The following is a 19925-nucleotide window of genomic DNA, read 5'->3' on the forward strand; positions in this document are numbered from 1 at the left end:
ACCGTCCGAGGGCCACCCGGCTGTGTTATTCTTGGGTGGTGATATTTCCCCACGTCCGAAGCCACGTTTCTCTCCAGCACTGACAGAGCCTCCCCGGCCCCTATGGCCCTGCCTGGCTCTCGGGCCCTGCTTCTCACACCCGAGCCGGGGGCCTCGGGGCCCACGCCTCAGGAGACGGGTGGAAGAGCAAAAGCCGGTGCCAGAGCCTCTGGGCCGCTGGGACTCGCAGGGTCCGACTGGTTTATAAATGCAGCCGGGGTCCCAGCCCCTCTGCCCATCACCACGTTTGTAAAGCACAGCGACCCAGAGCAGGTCTACCCCACTCAGCACCCCTGTCTGTGGGACTCCACCTGATGACCCGCCAACCCCCTCCCCCAGGTGACCCACAAGCAGCCGCCCCAGGTGGGGTCTGCGGAGGCAGAATGAGGTGCTGAATTCCGGACAGAACATCCCTGCCCTGGCTCGGAGCAGCCGGCCGTCCTCCCCCACCACCAGCAAGCGGGACGTGGGACACACCAGAAACCACAGCATCGCCCGCGGGTCTAGGCCGGCAGCAGCTGGATGGCAGCAGAGGGGACGTGCCGTCTCCCCCGTACTGGGCAGGAGGCGAAGGGGAGCTCTCCGATGGAACAGACCTAGTGCCTTCGCTCCGCTGAAACGACCAGCTTAATTCCGGGAGGCCGCAGAGTGGCTGACACCAAGGCTCTGCATTCGATTCCTGGCCCTGCTACCTCCGGGTGGAGCGATCGTGCCCAGTTGTTTTAACTCTCTGAGCCTCTGTTTGTCCAGAGGAAGAGCTGGCAAAGACAGGCAGGCGGGAGGCAAGGAGGACCCTGCTGTGTGCACGAGGGTGTGGCGGCCACCAGAGTCGCCAGTGCAACGGGGACACCTAGGGACTCAGATTCTGACATGCAGAGCCTCGCCAGCTGTCACCCAACTCAAGGAGCCTCGGGTGGTGGGAGAGGGTGCCAGGCCCTCCGGCCCCGCCAGTGTGGCCACAGGCGAGGAGCCCGCAGAAGCCTGCCACCTCGGAAGGCATGAATGCAGGGGCCTGGGGTCGAGATCCCCGCAGCGGTGACCTCAGTGACGGATGGTCTGGAGGGAGCTCCATGTCATGGAGCCGCACAGCTTCCTGCTGGTGCTGATCTCCCGGAACCCCTGCTCCACGGACGTCCTTCTCACCTCGTCCCTCTCGGGAAGCCTCCCCAGCCAGACCCTGTCCAGGAAAGAACTCGGGTTCTTTCAAGTTCCGGCTCTGCCGCTTGGAGGCTGTGTGACACCCAGGCCATATAAACCTGCTGACTCCACGCTCCTCGGCTGTAAAGTATCGACACTACTTCTTACCTCACCAGATACCGACGCAGGATGCCACACACACCTTAGCCCACTGAGTAAGGCAACCTCACGGAGAGGGTGTCCACATTCCAGTCATTTACACACCAGGAAACAAGGGCCAGAGACCTTATAACTTGCTCAAGGTGAGAGCGCTAGTACCTGGCTGAGCTGGGACCTGAACCCAGGCCTATGATTTTATAAATCTATCCATCATCCATCATCCATCCATCCATCCATGTGTGTGCGGCTCACTGTATGCAGACACGGGGCATTAAACACCAACAAGACACAGTTCCTGTCCCAGGGAGCTTGTATCTGGCCTGAGAGGCACATTTCAAAGGTGGCAGTGCCGTGGAGGTGGTAAGAGGACAGGGGGACGGACAGTAACGGGCGGGGATGGAGGTGGGATGCCCGACGTCGGCAGGCCAGGGAAAGTCGATCTGAGAATGTCTAAGAGATGAGGAGGCAGCAGCCATCGAAGAGCCAGGCCCAGGAGGTGCAACGCCCCGGGGCAGGACCGACCGCGTGGCACAGTCCCCGTGCAGGGCGCATGCACAGAGGCCGGGGATGCAGGTGGGCCCCAATGGGCAGGCCGTGGGGCTGTGCTAGGAAACGTGGATGTTTTTTCCTAAGTTCAGTGAGAGCTACTGGCCGATTCCAAGCAGGAGGCACAGTGTGACGCGACGTACAATTCTGAAAGGTCACGTGGCCTGAGTTGGTAGCCACAGCGGGACATGGCCCCACATGGTGCTGGGTCAAGCGCCTGTCGTGGGCTCAGACACACTGTGGCGCTTGCTAGAGGGGCGCTCCCTCATCTCCCCCTTCCACTACCCTTAGCATCCCAGCACTGTGGTCCTGAGCAAATGACGTCACCTGCGGACAGGCTTACTTTGGCCCTGTCTCTCCCAGTGCCCGACACACAGTAGGTACGCAGAAAAGGCCAGACACTGGACGGATGGATACCTATGAAAACAACTGGAAGTTCACGGGGCCCAAGGCAGGGAAATCAGGGGTCTTGGGCCCACACTTACGGTCTTGGCGGGCGGGAGGTCCGGGAGACTCTTCTGAGGGGCCGTGGCGTGCTGGCGGGGCTCCCCGTTGGCCAGTGGGCTCCGCTCCTCCGGCGCTGTGGGCAGCAAGCAGAAGCTCCGGTGAGGGGTGCCAGCCTCCAGCCTCGCAGCAGGCCCTCATTACCCAGGAATGCCTGCTCACATGCCCCCGGAGTGCCGTTTGAGCAGGTGTTCATCACCCAGGCAGCCGGGGCTGCGGCCAAGGCTGTCTCCCCTCCAAGAATAGGGCGCAGCGGTGCCCCCGCCACAGATTCCTCAGCAGGCGCTGGTTTGGGGTCTGGCAGGCTCCGCACCCTCGCCTCCACCTGCCCCGTGTCAAAAATGGCCTGGCCGCAGAGCCCCAGCGCCCAGGGGAGCTGCCCTGTGGTCGCTATATTAAGCCACGCTGGGCTCCGACCCTGTGATTACAGCTCTTTCCTTCCCACAGTTTAGCGGGAAGGCCAGCGGCCCCGGGCGAGTGGCTGCTTCCATGCCGGTGGGTGCTGCTGAGCCCGGGCCTGGCTATGGGGCAGGAGGTGGAAAAGCCACACTGAAGAACTTGACCCCCTCCCCCCCCCAACATGTGCTTTTACGGGAAAGGCACCCAAGGCTCATGAACACCCAATGGTGTCTGACCATTTCGGTCGGCGGCCCAGGCAGCCCTGGGACAGACAGGTGCAGGCAGGTCTGACGTCGAGGCTTTTTGGTGGCTGATGTTTGGGAGCCAAGATCTGAATAGGACGAAGGGCTTTGGGGTGCTGTGTTTCTGCCTCTCTCTAAGCCTCTGCCTTTGGGTAACAGGAGTTGGGAGATGGGCTTCTAACCCTCCCTCGTCTACAACTAGGCAGCCTGCAAACCTCCGATCTCCCTGGGGTCTGCCAGCTCTACTCCTGAGGTTTTCAAAGAGAAGTAGGGAGCAGACCTGAGCAGAGACTCAGGCAGCCCGGAAGATAAAACATCCTGCTCAAGAGAACGCCTGTGAAAAAGCCTTTACTATTAAGGCAGTTGCTGACATCACCACTTCCTCCCCCCTGCCCTGCCCCCACCCCGACACACACATAACATCCAGACTTCTATCAAAGGACAGAAAGCCGGAACCGTGGGATCAGCACCCTCCACAGCTGCCTTCTGAAAGCATCTGAATTATAACTTCCTATTCCTGGGACAATGCTGGGAAAAGCTGAGAGGTTTTAGGAACAGATTCCTTAACCACGAGGGGGGACGCGAGACCTTTAAGAGGCAAGGAGGTGGCCCGATGAAACGTCCCAAAATACATCAACCCAAAATACCATCCACCAAAATGTGACTCTCAAAAATATCTCCCCCGGGCCTGTCTGTGGTGCTGGCTGGGAGGACGGAGAGCTGGAACGGGACCAAGGTTCACACCTTCCCCTCTGCTGGGAGCTGGCCAGGCCATCGGCAGCCCCAGCCCCGTACCTTTGTCTTGGGACTCGGCATTCTGTGGCTTGTTGACCGTCACTTTATTCATGTAAATGTACTCCTCATCAGAACCTGCAGGGGGAGGATGGAAGTTCATGTGATTCCGTGAAGGGAAAGGGCTCCCAGAGAGAAACGGTGTCCCCTAGAGACACTGTCATCTGCTTGGTTCCAGGAAAGACTCACAATATTTTGAGTTGACCAAAAGAGTCCAACATAAACAAAGAAATGCCAAGTTGCCGACTATTAGTTTACAGTGAGGGTACAGACGTCTTAAGGGGAAAGGCACCCACATCTCAAAGATTTACACCTCATATTCCACTCACCAGAGATTGCTCTGGGTTTCCTAGCATTCCATTTACATTGTAGAATGCTTCCTATCAGTCATTCTCACTCTAGTCTGAATTACTTGCCTGCGCTAACCAGAACAATGTCTATGTATAAGATAGGTCACATTGAGGATCCGAAAGTTTAGCTCATAGGTGGGGTGTCAATGTGGGGGGCCTGAGAAATCCAAAGCATGCGCTCTGGGTTTAGAGGGGTACATGTGCAGGGAACTGGCAATGGAGCACTTCCAGCCACCTGCTCTAACCCTGCAGATTGTACCTTGCAGCAGCATATCCCTTCTCCTCCTTTCGAATCATTTCTGTGCAGGTTGTCACTTCCCCAGTGCCTGCCTGGGCAGAGAAAGGCTGGTCTCCTAACACTTGCTCAGCTGCTAACACCCAAGGACCCTTTCTCCAGGCGCCTGCACAGGGAGCTCATCCTGGTGTTTCTCCTCTTACAAACCCTCCTGCATTTCTTTAGAGCCCCTTAATTTGCATTTCCTAGAGACCGTGGCTGATAAATTCCAGTGGTTGGAGACCCTGTTACTGAGCCAAAGAACCCAATTCAAACCCCTGGCAAAGGAGGCAGTTCCGTGCCAGCCCGTTCCTCGCCACAGACCGCGTCGACTCCAGCCAACAGGCCCGGAAAACAGTCCTGAGAACTCAGAGGAGCAGGAGGACGACGCAACAGATGCGTCCTCCACCATCGGTCCCTGGATGGCCGGCTCGGTGCACAGCCCTGCCAGGACCGGTCAGCCACACCACCCCTGTCCCAAGGGCTGCAGGAGCTCACGGAGGGAACTATGAGGTCCCAACACAGTGAGCTACAACCGGCCTGTCTCCACCTACCGAGGTCCAGAGGGGCTGGGTCAGTACCTTCTGCAGAGCATGTGCAGGGGGAGACCGGAGATGCTTTGCCGTGAATAGTGTAATTCGGGGCAAAACACCTAACCAGCGCGGCCGTGGTTTTCTTATCCGCTTCGTATGGAAAACAATCATGATGAAAAATATTGCCTCTTTCTACTTAACTGTGAAGTTCAAGAGAACAAAACTCAAGTATTAGGAAATTTGAAAAAGGAAGGTAATCTTATAACTGATGGAGATTAAGAATGGCAGCCTCGCCCGGCTGGTGTGACTCAGTGGTTGAGTGTTGACCTATGAACCAGGAGGTCACGGCTCGGTTCCTGGTCAGGGCACATGCCCAGGTTGCGGGCTTGATCTCCAGTGTGGGGCGTGTAGGAGGCAGCCGACCAATGATTCTCTCTCACCACTGATGTTTCTATTTCTCTCTCCCTCTCACTTCCTCTCTGAAATAAGTTTAAAAAATACATATTTTTTTAAAAAAATGCCAGCCCAAGATATGGGCACTAACTCACAGTCTCAATAGTGGGAAAATGGTGAAACAAACAAACCATGGCATATCAACATACACAACAGCATGTGGCCTGTGACCATAAACGAATGACTGAAAAGAGTGGGAATCGGCACAACTACTGGGAAGTGATTTTGGAGGATAATTTAATTGTACGTGTTCCTATTCTTTGACCCAGCATGTCCAACGCCAGAAATTTCTCCTGGAGACAAACTCCAGCATGTAAACATAATCTTACTTGAGGATGTTCACTGCAGTACTGTATGAGGTTTCTTAAAAAAAACAAAAAACTTAAATGCTCACTAATAGGAGACCATTTGAACAATACTGTTCATCCATGATGCTGCCCAACAGTGAAAAACGAAGTAGGTCTAGGACAGCCAAGATGTACAGTTAAAGGGTCACATTTCAGAAGGGAAAAGCCATGTGAACTGTCAGCACGTGGAAATGCGCACTGACAGCGATTATAAATGTAAAAACACTGTAAAGCCAAATACAGAGGCAGGCCCCAACCACAGGATATCCAGGGGACCCTGATAAAGATCACCAAAGGAATCTAAGGAACATAAATCATGCCTAATGTTCATTTTGCATTTCTTTCTCTTTTTTTTTTTCATCTTGTTGATTACACCCACACTGCCACATGAAGAAATAAAAGGCAAAATAACTTTATTGTTTTAACTGTTGGCATTCTGAGCAGGTGCTTCCTCCGAGAGGGAGACTCGTAAGCTCCAGAGAAAACTCGCATAGCCCGTCCTGCCTGCCCCCCGCCCCCCAGGGCTGCGTGTCTCCCACCTCAGGCACCCTGCGGGCCGGGCCGTGGTCCAGTAGGTCCTTATTCTCAGAGGGTTGCTAATCCAGGGCCATCCAGGTTGGCAAGGAGGAGGCTCCCAGGACCGCCTGCAATCCTGGGAAGAGCCCAGTGAACGGGGCCCTCCCAGGGGAGGCTGCTGAGCTGTCCTGTGGCCAGGGAGCAGCTGCTCAGGGAAGCAGGACTCTCTCCTTCATTCCCAGATGTGCACCCAACACCAGCGCTAATCTAGGTGCAGGGACACTGTCTCTGCCTTTGGGGACCCAAGTCTGTGGGGCGGAGGGCGTAGACCCAAATGGAGGAGTTAACGGGCGTATGGAAATAGCAAGAGCCGACGGGGTGGTTGGAAGGAGCGCCCTCCTGCCCTGAGCCCATGTGTGCTTCCTGGGGGAGGGGGCCTGCCTGTAGAGGGTGGTCCTTCCCCGGGAACGGGGTGAAGGGTGGGGAGGAAAGACACGGACCCTCTTTGCTGCAGTTGGATAGACAGAACATCTGAAGCTCTTCCTAGCAGAGGGGCAACCCTGAAACTTCCCTACAGTCCCTGAGCGGGATTCTCGGGGGGGGGGGGCGGGGGGGGGCGGGAGGCGGGGGCTGGGCCCTCACTGGTAAAGGCAGGAACAAACAGCAGGCCCCAATACATAGACCTCGCCATGCAGACAAAAAGCAAAGTTAGTAGAGAATTTGTGTTGCAGTAAGAAAGCAAAAGATGGAAAATTCCACCTGAAAAGTGTCAAACCCACGAGAAACAACAGCTCAGCCAGCGTCGGCCACAGGCTGTCTCAGCCATCAGCCGCCTCTACCTCCACGCTCCGTCGGGCTGAGCTCATTTTCTGGAGGATGCACGGTGAGGCTGAGAGCAAGACGGGTGCTGCAGTTTCGGGGGGCTTTGGATTCTGTCCCATGCGGTCCAGGTTAATCTGGCACCGTGGGGCTGGAGGAAAGCACAGTGGTAGGCACACCTGCCCAGGCCTGCCCGGGCATCACGGCCACGGGCCTCACACAAGTGACGTCCCAAGCCTCGGCTCCCTTGTTGGTAAGATGGGGACAACAACTCCCTCACTGACTTGGGAAGGGAACTGGATGACAGAGACCATGACATTGTATAGGCTGAGCACAGTGCTGGAACCCGGTCAATGCACAAAAAAATGTTAGCTGCTGTTATAACCACTCTGTGGTCAGGAGGATGTGCCAACGGGACCAGAGGGAAGTCTTCAGGGGCTATTAGTAGTGACTATCACAACCTTAAGACTAGAAGGAGCTGCCACAGGCCTCGGTGAGGCTGTGCACCTGTATTATTAGCAGCCGGGGTGGTGCTCTGTGGTGCGTCGCACTGGGAGGCCGTGGGATCTCAGCAGCCTCCTGCAGGCCTGCGAGCTGCAGAGACCAGGTGGGAACACGCAAAGATCAAGTGTGAAACCAAGGCCACCCTACTGCAAGGGCCACAGCACATTACACCAACACGGGGAACCCCCCCTCCGCCCCCGGGGCTCTGCAAGAGTGGTCAGAGCCAAGCACCAGGGTTCAGACCCCATCACAGAGGTGCTTTCCAGTTCCCGCCAGAGATTCTTCATCCCTGCACGTTCTCGGGTCAGAGCACACGGCGATGGGCTGGGGAGTGTGCTGATTCAAGGTTCCGCTGATGGCCCTAGCCAGTTAGCTCAGTGGATGGAGCATCGGCCTTCAGACTGAACAGTCCAGGATTCGATTCTGGTCAAGGGCATAGAACCCAGGTTGTGGGTTCTATCCCCAGTAGGGAGCATGCAGGAGGCAGCCAATCAGTGATTCTCTCTCTTTCTCCCCCTTCCTCTCTGAAATCAATAAAAAATCCTATATAATAAAAGGCTAATATGCAAATTGACTGAATGGTGGAACGACTGGTCGCTATGACATGTGCGGGCCTAAGCTGGCAGTCGGACATCCCCCGAGGGCTCCTGCACTGTGAGAGGGTACAGGCTGGGCTGAGGGATGCCCCGCCCCCCTCCCCCCCAGTGCACAAATTTCGTGCACCAGGCCTCTAGTAATAATTATAAAAAAAGATCTACTGATGCCCAGCTGGCATGGCTCAGTGATTGAGCATTAACCTATGGACCAGGAGGTCACAGTTCAATTCCCAGTCAGGGCAAATACCCAGGTTGCGGGCTCGATCCCCAGTGTGGGGCATGCAGGAGGCAGCCGATCAGTGATTCTCTCTCATCACTGATGTTTCTGTCTCTCCCTCTGCCTTCCTCTCTGAAATCAATACCAAAAAAAAAAATAATCAAAATTAAATAAACAAAAGATCCGCTGATGAATCCTCTTGCAGGTGATTCATGCCTCTCTACCTCACCTGCTCTGTGATGTGGCTTTCCCATCTGCCATTCCCACCTTTGATGTGTGGCTGACCAGCACTCGGGCAGGCCGGCAGACGCTCACTACAAAGCCAGGAGCCTGGGAACCAGAGGCTGGCCTGGAGCCCAAAGACCGAGCGGCTCAAGGAGAACGCCTCTGATGACAGGCGGAAGGAGCCAGGATTGTTTCACCGGGAGAGCAGGCTGCCGGGCAGGTAGCAACATGTTCAGCTTTACAACGTCTCTGTAATTCAGAGAACAGAAACTAGTTCCACTGGGAACAAAGAAGAGGGAAAGGGACCGTGGCGTGTGGCCTGGCAGGTTCAGGTTGGACGGAGGGAGAACTTCCTGACTCTGAGCAGGTGCACGCCCCCGGCCTGGCACGGATGAAGGCTGCTCCTGCTGCGAGGCAGATGGAGGACGCGCCCTCTGATGGCCCCTCTCTGTCCCCGAACATCACTTCCGATCCTCAAGCGCCCGAGATAAAAATAAACTCAGCTCAACTGTTATGACTTACCACGAAGGCTTTTCTATTTAAAAAAAAAAAAGACAATCGGAATGTGCTAGAAACAAAACCATGTGTCCATAAGAAGACGCATCCAAGAACGTTCAGAGCGGGCTAATTCATGACGGTCCCAATGTGTGCAACCGGAATGTCCGCCACCGAGTGACTGGAGCAGCAGATGGTGGCATCGGCGCAGAAGGAAACACCCCTCAGCAACGAACGGGAGAAACGGCTGCCACGCCCCAGCGCGTGGACGAATCTCCTGAGCGAAAGAGGCCAGACATGACGTGCACACTGAACCATGCCATTCACGTGAAGCTCAAGGGTGGGCAACGCTGACCGATGGTGGGAGAAATCCGGACCGTGCTTGCCATGGTGTGGGGGAGGGGGGTTCCCTGGGAAGGGGCCAGAAAGAACTTTCTGGGATGACAGGAATATTCTGTGCCTTGTTTTGGGTGGTCGGGACGCAGATAGTAGACAACTGTCAAAACCCAACCAATTGCGTACTTATGATCTGTGTACTTGGTCGTGTGTTAACGCGGACCTCAGGAAAAAAGGAAGAAACTATGAACTCAGCATTCTGTGATTTGCAAATTCTTAAAACTGTGTTTTCCCATTTTCTCTCGGGCTGTATGACACGGTGGCAAGTTATTTAAACTCTCCTGGCCTCAGTTTCCGCCTCTGTCATCACAGCCAACCTCAGAGGACCGTCTTGAAGATGAAACAAGTTACTACGTGTGCAAGAGGGAAGCCCTCAATGAAGTCTCAGCTATTATTACAAGACTTTATTATCCCTGCTCTACTTTCAACCAGTAAGGAAAAGTGCTTTGAAAACACTCTGCTGAAAACCTCACTCGTGGCTGATGTGTTGAGTGGCTGGAGATTTCTGGGCTCCCATTCAAGTCACATCCCTCCTCCACTGTTGTTATGGGCTGGACTGTGTTTCCTCCAAATGCATATGTTAAATCCTAGCCTTCAGGAGCTCAGAGGAGGGCTGACCTTGGAGAAGGGGTCTTGAAAGAGGCGATTAACGTTAAATGAGGCCACTGGCGTGGGCTGACCTTATAAGAAGGGAGATCTGGACACAGACAAGCACAGAGGGAACACGGTATAAAGGCCGAGGGAGTAGGCAGCCATCTACAAGCCAAGGGGAGAAGCCTCCCAAGGAACCAAATCTGGAGACACATCGATCTCAGGGTTTTGGCCTCCAGGACTGTAAGGAAACACATGTCTGCTGTTTAAGCCACCCAGTCTGTGAAACTTCATTATGATAGCCCTGGTCAATACAGCCACCATCTGTCCATTCCCACCGGGCCCTCTCCCAGGCCCTGGGCCTCACTTACTGCTGCTTTTGATGTACAGGCGGAGGAGCTCGGCCAGACCACTCTTCCTCTCCACGGCTGTGCTGCTCAGGCTCTCCTGGTCCAGGATCTTGAGGAAGTCCTCCAGCTCCGTCAGCAGCTGCTCCAGGGCTAGAGAAGAGAACAGAAGAAGCCTTTACAGTGGCTGCCTTCTTAAAGGCCTAGCTCTGACACACACACCCCACCCACCCCTGGGTCCTGCAGCATCTCACCATGAACTCTCTGGTCCCAAGGGGAGGGGTTTGGGGTAAGGCCTGGCAGCATGTGGGATGCCCAGTGCCAGGGTCTTGGGGAGAGGAAAACAGGCTCTCAGCCAACGATGCAGGTCTACCATTTGCTGGAGTGACAGTGGCCGAGATGGCCCAAGCAAGCCCATAAGGCCATGAGAATTTGGAAACAGAATTTTCTTCCTAGATAAAGGCCAATTAAAATAGCTCAGCATCTAGAGAATTTGAACACAGATCAAACCCGCAACCGTCAGAAGAAGTGCTATGGTTGACCAGTTGTTCATTCTTTCCCCCAGGATGGGGAAACACAGAATCACTCCAAGGAGATGACACAGGGATCACTCTGTCCCTGCAGAAATATGGATGACCCATCAAAAGCCACGCTTAGCAAATAAACCCTTCCCCTCAGTTTCTTCAGTGATCGGGCCACCTCAGTTGTCACCAAGTCCAGCATCCCCCTCCAGGAGGGTCCTGGTCCCATGGATCCAGTTATCAGTACATCTCCCTCAAGGGCCACTGCCATCGAAGCACTCATTTCCCAGCTGGAAGCACCTTGCAGAAATGCTAGTACAGAGGGCAACAGTCTAGGACAGTGATGGCGAACCTATGACACACATGTCAGAGGTGACACGCGAACTCATTTTTTTGGTTGAGTTTTCTTTGTTAAATGGCATTTAAATATATAAAATAAATATCAAAAATATAAATCTTTGTTTTACTATGGTTGCAAATATCAAAAAATGTCTATATGTGACACGGCACCAGAGTTAAGTTAGGGTTTTTCAAAATGCTGACACGACCAGCTCAAAAGGTTCGCCATCACTGGTCTAGGAGCAGGGCGTTCACCAGTGTTGTTGTTGACGTTATTATCAGCAACCTAAATCTCCACTAAGAACAGGGCAGCCGGTCCGGTATGCTCAGTGGTTGAGCTTCGACCTATGAACCACAAAGTCATGGTTCAATTCCCAGTCAGGGCACAAGCTGGGTGTGGGCTCGAACCCCAGTAGGGGGCGTGCAGGAGGCAGCCCATCAATGATTCTCATTCATCACTGATGCTTCTCTCTCTCCCTCCCTCCGTCTTCCTCTCTGAAATCAATAAAAAATATATTTTAAAAAAAAGAACAGGCGCTGCATTTGCTGACAGGTTCATCATCTTGGCTCTCCCTGCCTGCCTGGCTCTCGAGAACATGCTCATTAATGGAAGCCGGCTCCTTGAGGGCCTAAACCAGGGGTGGGCAAACTTTTTGACTTGAGGGCCACAATGGGTTCTTAAACTGGACCGGAGGGCCGGAACAAAAGCATGGATGGAGTGTTTGTGTGAACTAATATAAATTCAAAGTAAACATCATTACATAAAAGGGTATGGTCTTTTTTTTTTTTTTTTAGTTTTATTCATTTCAAACGGGCCGGATCCGGCCCGCGGGCCATAGTTTGCCCACGGCTGGCCTAAACAGTGCTTTCCAACCACTGGGATGACCTGGAGAGCTTTTACAAATACGATGTCCCCCGGCCAGCGTTGCTCAGTGGTTGAGCGTCATCCTATGAACCAGGAAGTCATGGTTCGATTCCTGGTCAGGGCACATGCCCAGGTTGTAGGCTCGATCCCCAGTGTGGGGCGTGCAGAAGACAGCCGATCAATGATTCTCTTTGATGGGTTTTTTTCCTCTCTCTCTCCCTCTCTGAAATCAATAAAAATACATTTTTTAAAAAATCCAGATGCCAAGCCCACCCTAGATGGATGAGCAGAATCTCTGGGAGTGGAGCCCAGGAGCCAACAGTTCTTAAACCTCCGCACATCATTGCAAGGTTGCAGCCAACTGAGAACCACAGGTCTCAACCCAGTGCCAGGCACCACAGCCACAGGGACCCTGCTCCCCATGACAGCAACTATAAGTCCAAATTGGCCCTCCATCACCTGCTGTGGGAACGCTGAGCAGTCCCACCACCTCACCAAGCTCCGAGACCACCACGGGGGCCTGCCCATCTCACAAGGGGGTTGTGAGTGACAGGTCTGCGAAGCTTTTCACCACTGTGCTTGGGAAGTGCTACACCAGCCACACAGAGTGTTGTCATCATTGCATCCTGATTTTCCTTCTCACCCCTTGGCATCGTTATGTATTTATTTTTTCCCCGCTGCCAGCAGTCATCTCTAAGCTCCCCTTCAGAAAAAAAAACCAACCACACCAGAATCTTGCAATGTAGCATTTCCTACTGGATGTGCCTCCTAAGGGAGAGGAGGGGAAGAGAGCCACCTCTTCAAAGAAGCCCTCCCTGACCACCCTGTCCAAAGTAGATATTTCTTGTTGTCTTTCATTTTTTAATTTTTATTTTTTAACTTAGCAGCTTCCTCTTACCTTCATAGCCCCAATCACAACTTACTAACAATACGAACATAAACAATTTTATATAAAAGTTTAAAATGAGGAAAATTAGCAATGAATACTATAAGGGTTTTATTTATTTTGCTCATTTTTGAGTTGTATTTTTCTCCCCCACCCTAGCCTGGTCTGTTAGCTCAGTGGAGCTGGGACCACATCTGTCTTGCATCTTTGCCATCTCACACTGTCGTACGTGTGGAATGAATGACTGAATGAATGAGCTTATAGATACCTGCTAGTTGACAACTCTAGGAGGTGAGCATCACTCCGTTTTGCAGACGTGAACCTGGCAGTCCAGAGAAGGCCCGCAAGGCCCACGGCAGAAAAGGTACCAGCAGAGCTTCCAGAGTCCACGAATGAGTAAAATCAGGCGAGACCCCACAGTGTGCCCGGCACTGGGCTGGGCCTCAGCCTAAACTTACTGGAAAATTAAAAAGCAGACCCAGGAGAGTGTGGTCTGGCCTTTTGCAAGATCATTAGCAGGACAAGACCAGCGCCGGTGGAGCAATGTATAGACCAAGGCACAACACCAAAAAGTCGAGAGTCAAGTGGGAGACACCAGCTTCAAATGTGATAGGAGATCAGACAAGTACAGAGCCTTCCGCCTGGAAGGCTTCTGGGAAGAGGCGGCAGTAGGGTCAGGCCTCGGGTTATTTTTTGGTTTGGTTTTGCACAGCTATTCATGAGCTTCCTGTTGAGCTTAAAGAAGTCAAACCAGGGCAAACAAAGGATGAATGAGAGGACGCTGACCCTGAGCCTTGAACTCAACTACAGTGGAGAAGAAAAAGTGAAAGGGCCTGGCAAGGCCGTTGGGGTCTCGGCTGCATTTTTCCTGACCCCCTGAACTTTCTGAAGCTGTTCAGCTGTTGCTTGTGCGGGGGAGGGCGGGGGGCGGAATAAAAAGGCACCCAAACGGAAAGTGTCTCTTCTCTTCCACATCCTCAACTATTCCCCAAAGCTGCGCGATTCCTGGAAAACAGCCTTTGTTTATCTTCACATCAGCAAATGTGTACTAAGGCAAAGGGGAGAGAGCTGTGCCCTGGGGAGACAGATGTGACCCAGATGGGGTGCCCAGCCCTTCCAGGGCCCCCTGTCTGGAAAGAGGGCAGTAAACATGCAGGGAGAGAACTGAAGCGACTCAGGGATGTCCCAAGGATGGGGAATGTACCAAGGGAGGAGAGACACACTTCGGGGTTATGGGGACAGGAGTTTAGACGCTGGCCCTGGAGGCATGAGGAGGAGCTCACCAGCCAGAGGCAGAGGCACTTCGGGAAGAGAGGATGAGATGCTCAGAAGAGCGTTTGAGAAACCACACAGAGCGCTGTGTCTCAGGGGCCCAGGGAGCAGGGGCAGGGCGGGGGGCGGGCCTCCAAGGGGAGAAGGTGGTCCCTGAGGCCAAAATACAGGTCACAGGGGCTGGATTTGTTTGGCTAGCGAGTTAGTATGGAAGGCTGCAGGGCCTCCGGGCATTGCAGTGGGGAAGGCCGGGGAACACTGTCCTTCAGGCGGGCTAGGGACAGGCTAGCTCTGCAATAGGGAGGACAGTGGAAGGGGGTCAGGGACCCAGGAGCCGAGGCAGGGAGGCCAGCGAGATGACTGCCCCAGTGTAGCTGGACACGGCGAGGCCGTGTACGACCCTGCACCCCCACCACCTCCCATTCCACCAACCACTGCGAGTGCACATGGTGGCAACGGGCTCCCGAGGCTGACCTGTGGCCTAGCTCGGACACACCCGCAGTTAGGAGCGGCACTGGGGCTCACGTGCACGTATGCTCCAGCCAAGGCACGTGCCGCCTGCCGCCTGCCACCTGCCGAAGGTCTGTCTGGATCACGGCGTCTGGGTCCCGTTCCACCACAGTCGCCAAGGCAGGGGAGGTGGCGGAGGGGCCGGGCTCGAGATCGGACGGGGAGAGCCATGGGCCCCGGTGATCATTCCAGCAGATGGAGGGACTGTGAGAGAAGACGCCCCTGGGTGACTGAGAGAAGCAGAGTGCCATCCGACACACAGGCTGGGGACACGGCCATGACCCAGCAGCTGTGGTCCCCAGCCAGTCGGGGAACGGAGGCGCCAGGCAGGTAGTGGGGGGAGCAGACACCCTCCTTTTCCTCTAAAGCGGCTGTGCTAGGTGAACGGTAAGCAACAGCATGAAAGAAACTCAGGACCAGGAACCAGAGTCCCCACGCCCAGGGCGTCATTTCCCTCCTCTCTGGGTCTGCACCCAGGTCCCTTCTGCACACAGTCGCCCGGGACCAGGGGCACTCAGCTTTCTTGCCATCCTTGCCTCCGTGGATGCCTCACTGTCAAAGCCAGTTGCCCACGGTCATCTCTGTGTGAGCCAGGTCTGTATCTCAGGCCAGGCAGCAGCTCTCTGGTCAAGGGTCAGCCGCAGTAGGTTTGGGCCTGTGACAAGGTGCTGAGCACGACAGGGGCCAGCGATCCTGCTGCGAACACACCCTCTGGGGCCCAGCGACAGGCTCTTGGAAATAACAATCGACAAAAGCAAGGCCCCGACGACGTGCACCAACCCCGTTGACATTTTCCAACCCTCGGAGTTGAGGGGCGGGCAACCCCTTGAGGAATGTGGCTGTTTCATTGAGGCTGTGGAATGCTCAGCCCGTTCCCCACCCCCACCCTTCTCATTTTGGTCTCTTCCTCATCTTCCAGCCGAGGGAGGGAGGGGGAAAATAAGTGTGTTGTTCACTCTGGACACTGTAGGCCCTTGTGCGGGCTTTGCATCCTGGCTCTGTTCAAGTTCAGGGTTGTCTGCTCAGGGTCTCACACATCGTCAATAAGATGGTTGTTCAGGGCCCACGCAGGGCCGGGCGGTTCAACTGCTCATTCACGGCCCCTGGCCCCGGCCAAGCTCTGCCTGCAGATGACCTCCTCCCCCGGCTTCCCTCATCTTGAGGCTGTCTTGCTTCTGGGCCCCTGGATCCCCAACCGTACTGTCTTCCCAACAAGCCCTTCGCAGCTCCCCTGCTGCGCTCTGCACACATTTTAATTTACTCGCCTGCCTTTGCTGAAGACCCATGGCTGAGCCCGACTTTCCTTCCAGGAAATGAAGCCAATCTAGGCTCTAAGCCAGTGATGGCGAATGTACGACACGCACGTCAGAGGTGACACGCGAACTCATTTTTTTGGTTGATGTTTCTTTGTTAAATGGCATTTAAATATATAAAATAAATATCAAAAATACGTCTTTGTTTTACTATGGTTGCAAATATCAAAAAATGTCTATATGTGCCACGGCACCAGAGTTAAGTTAGGGTTTTTCAAAATGCTGACAGGCCGAGCTCAAAAGGTTCGCCATCACTGCTCTAAGCATAAAGACACAGAACCCTCTCTTCACCCCAACAGTCCCCAAGACCAACCCCCTGGGCGGATGGTCCCCATGAACCCGACCGCTGGGAACCAACCAAAGTTAGGGACCTGGTAAAAGTTCCTGTGGGAAGCAAAAGCATGGAGGGCGGAGTTCCTGAACATAGAGAATCCAAACCCGGAGCCAGCCTTTACCACGTGCCTGCATGTGCCTGGCGTGTTCATAGGAAGTCGGTCTTTTCTACGTCTTTCTGTTACGGTCGTAATACACGCATAGCACGAAAGTCACCATTTTAACCACGTTCAAGTTTCCAATTCAGTGGCACCGAGTATATTTGCATTGTCATGCAGCCATTGTTTTTATCACCGCAAACAGTCGCTCCCCATCCCCTCTTCCCCCAGATTTGTGGCAACCACAGCCTGCTTTCTGTCTCGATGGGTTTGCCCATGTGGATATTCCATGTAAATGGAATCACATAACATGGGCTTTTTGTGACTGGCTTCTTTCACGTAGCATGTTTTTGAGGTTCCTCTGTGTTGTAGCATGTACTAGGTACTTTGTTCCTGCTTATGGCTGCATTATGTTCCATTGTATGGGTATACCACATTCTATTTATCCATTCATCATTAATTAGGAAGTGAGGTTTGTTTTTTAAAACAAAAATTTTTAGTAGAGGTAGAATTTCTTTACAGCAACATCCTTGGTTTACACTGTACAGTTCTAGAGTTTTGACAAACACACATGTGGTAACTACCACCACAATCAAGATATTGAACATTTCTATCACACCCCCCCCCCCAAAGTTCCTCTGTCCCTTTCCAGGTGACCCCTTCCAGACTGTCAGGCCCTGGCAACCTGCATACCCTTTGGAGTCTGACTCCTTTTACTTAACACATTGTGGACGGATCACGAGAATTCTCATGTTTTCTGTTCCAAGGCTTGTGACCAATCATGAGAATTCTTTAAAAAGACATTAGCTTTTAAGAACATGTAATAAATAACTTCAAAATGCAATGGGTATTTAATTTTAAGACGTGCCTTTAATATTTATGTAAAACGTTTTTTGTACTCGTTCAATAGAAACTTATCTGGCCACTGGGTAAAGCTAGCAATAAAACTACTGGTCCCCAATATGTTAAACATAAGGCCTTTGAGAATTACCCATGTTGCTGCATGTCTAAGAAGTTTCCTTTAGCCCGGCCGGCGTGTCTCAGTGGTTGAGCGTCAAATTATAAACCAGGAGATCACGGTTCGATTCCCGGTCAGGGCACATGCCTGGGTTGCAGGCTCAATCCCCAGTGTGGGGCGTGCAGGAGACAGCCCATTAATGATTCTCGCTCATCATTGATATCTCTGTCTCTCTCTCCCTTTCCCTTGCTCTCTGAAATCAATAAAATATATTTTTAAAAGTTTCCTTTTAACGGCTATATAGTATTCCATCGTGTGGCTGTAAGAAGCCCACATGTCTCCACACATCCACAGACTTCCTCCACCAGGTGCTTCTGCACAGCAGGTTCCTGGGCCCTGACACGCTTGGTCGCGCTCTTGAGCGTACCTACTGCTGACTCAGAGGACACGCCTGCGTCACACACTTCGTGGGTGACCAGTCCGGTCACGCAAACAAAGGTAAAGCGGTGCCTCTCCGCAGTGGCTGCACCCCGGAATCAGCAGGGAGTTTACAACATTCCCCATGCCTGGGCGCACTCCCGACATCCTGTGTAATTGGTCTGGGTGTGGTCTGGGCCTCCGGAGCGTTCAAAGCTTCCAGGTGATCCTGACGTGCAGCCCAATTATGAGCCACGCAGATCAATAAAGGTGTGACTGTTGCTTCATGAACAGTCTTACTTGGTCAAACTTGTAAGATTCCTTAGAAAACAAATTTCTATAGTGCTTTCAGGCTCAATTCTGGTTTTACATGTACCACTGCCTAGGTTCACGCCTGTTTAAAATAAAGTCAGATACACCTGAGTATACGTTTTCCCCCGTAACGTCCTTTCCCTTCTGGACAGGAAGGATGCAGACGGCAAGGACCACCATGTCTGTATGTCCTCACATCCCTGAACTCAGGTCTCGGTCCTCCCGGAACAGCGAGCTCTCATCACTGACAACCAGCACCCAGAAGGCTCGCAGGCCGCCCCTGCATCTGTCCTCGAGCCTGCCTGCTGGGGCCTAGGAGACCCGAGTTAGAAATAGAAATAACTTTCTCCCGGATAAACGCTCCAGGAGTTTTTCTTTATCTCCAACGTCACGAAAAGGCGAGGGGGCGAGGGCTCTGCTTCATTCACTAGCACTGCGGCCGCACCGCTCCCTGCCGGGCCTGACCTGGGGTCAGCCTGTCATCATTTTTGCGAGCTCTGTTTTTTCTCACCGATCCCGGAGTCTCATCACTTAGAACTTCCCCAACAGGAGGCCGCCCTCTGCATTCCCAGATCGGCCGTGCGGGCTGAGATGGGACGGGCGCCTTGCTGCTGCTTGCACTACTGGAAAAACAATTCGAGCTGCTCGGTGCTGACCTCCCCAAGAACAGAATTCCAACCCCAGCTCCAGAGCCAGCTGGAACCAGAGCTGCTCAGAAGGGCCCCCCCGGAAACTCACACAGTAACAGCCGAAGACTCAAACCAAAGGCAGAGGCAGCGGGGCCTCGGCCTGCCCAGGGCCACCTGCACTCGGCCTCGGCCTGCTCAGATGCACCACCTGTCCATTCAGCCCTACAGCACATGGGCAATCATTTGGCGATTCTCCCATTTTATTGTTTTCTGTTTGTCCCATGAACGCAAATCCTTTGTCTGCAATGAAATTGAAAGCTCTTCTGATTTGCTTTCCCCCCACTGTGGAAATTCTCTGCTGTACATGAGGCTTAGACACACACACACACACACACAATCCACCTCCTAAAGAAAACCCCCTACTAAAAGGTTCTGGGCTGCTCTGTACAGCAGGCCTGGGCAAAGGGCTCACCAATCCTGGTCACAATCCCAGTCCCTATGGGGGCCCACTGGCATCTCTAGAATGAGTTCTTGGCAGCAGATGGGGCTGGGAGCATGGAGGCATCTCCCACCTGGATGATGCTCTGGTGGGATTTTCTCAAGGATGCAGGTGGGAAGGGCCTGGAGGCCGGTGCTCCTCTCTGGGCCTGAAGCTTTGAACGCACACTCATAACCCATGAGTGTGTGCAGTGGATAACTGTTGCTTTGCCCCTTTCCCATGATTCACCTGCCTTTTTTTATTTGCATCCCATTTTTCTTCGGGAATAAAACCCAACATGTATTTGTGATTTGGGTGGGACCAGAGCTCCACTCCCGACTAGAAAGGCAGCCGCATGACCTTGGACCTGGCTTGTCAGCGTGCTTCATTCCCCCAGGCACAGCGACTGGCTTAGGGATGGCCTCGTGAGCAGAGGCAAGCCAGTGAGCATCAGCCTTGGGACTCTTCCTGGAACTCCTAGGAAGTCTCCTTCCCCAGGGTCTCTGAGCTGCT

At 53.6% G+C, this 19925-nt stretch overlaps 1 protein-coding gene across 17 annotated transcripts in view; it reads right to left on the reverse strand.

The window, feature by feature from the left end:
* Positions 1–19925, reverse strand: part of AFAP1L2 (actin filament associated protein 1 like 2) — an 87021-nt gene that overhangs the window by 24594 nt on the left and 42502 nt on the right. For 15 of the 17 annotated variants that reach the window (XM_059661486.1, XM_059661492.1, XM_059661488.1 and 12 more), the window contains 3 exons: positions 10506–10634; positions 3822–3896; positions 2367–2461 (listed from right to left, as the gene is read on the reverse strand). In XM_059661486.1, coding sequence (XP_059517469.1) covers positions 2367–2461; positions 3822–3896; positions 10506–10634 — 299 coding nt within the window. The remainder of the gene's footprint in view (positions 1–2366; positions 2462–3821; positions 3897–10505; positions 10635–19925) is intronic. The other 2 variants (XM_059661500.1, XM_059661502.1) reach the window with 1 other exon arrangement.

The sequence above is a fragment of the Myotis daubentonii genome, chromosome 13 (genome assembly GCF_963259705.1).
Source record: "Myotis daubentonii chromosome 13, mMyoDau2.1, whole genome shotgun sequence".
Taxonomy (NCBI): Eukaryota; Metazoa; Chordata; class Mammalia; order Chiroptera; family Vespertilionidae; genus Myotis; species Myotis daubentonii.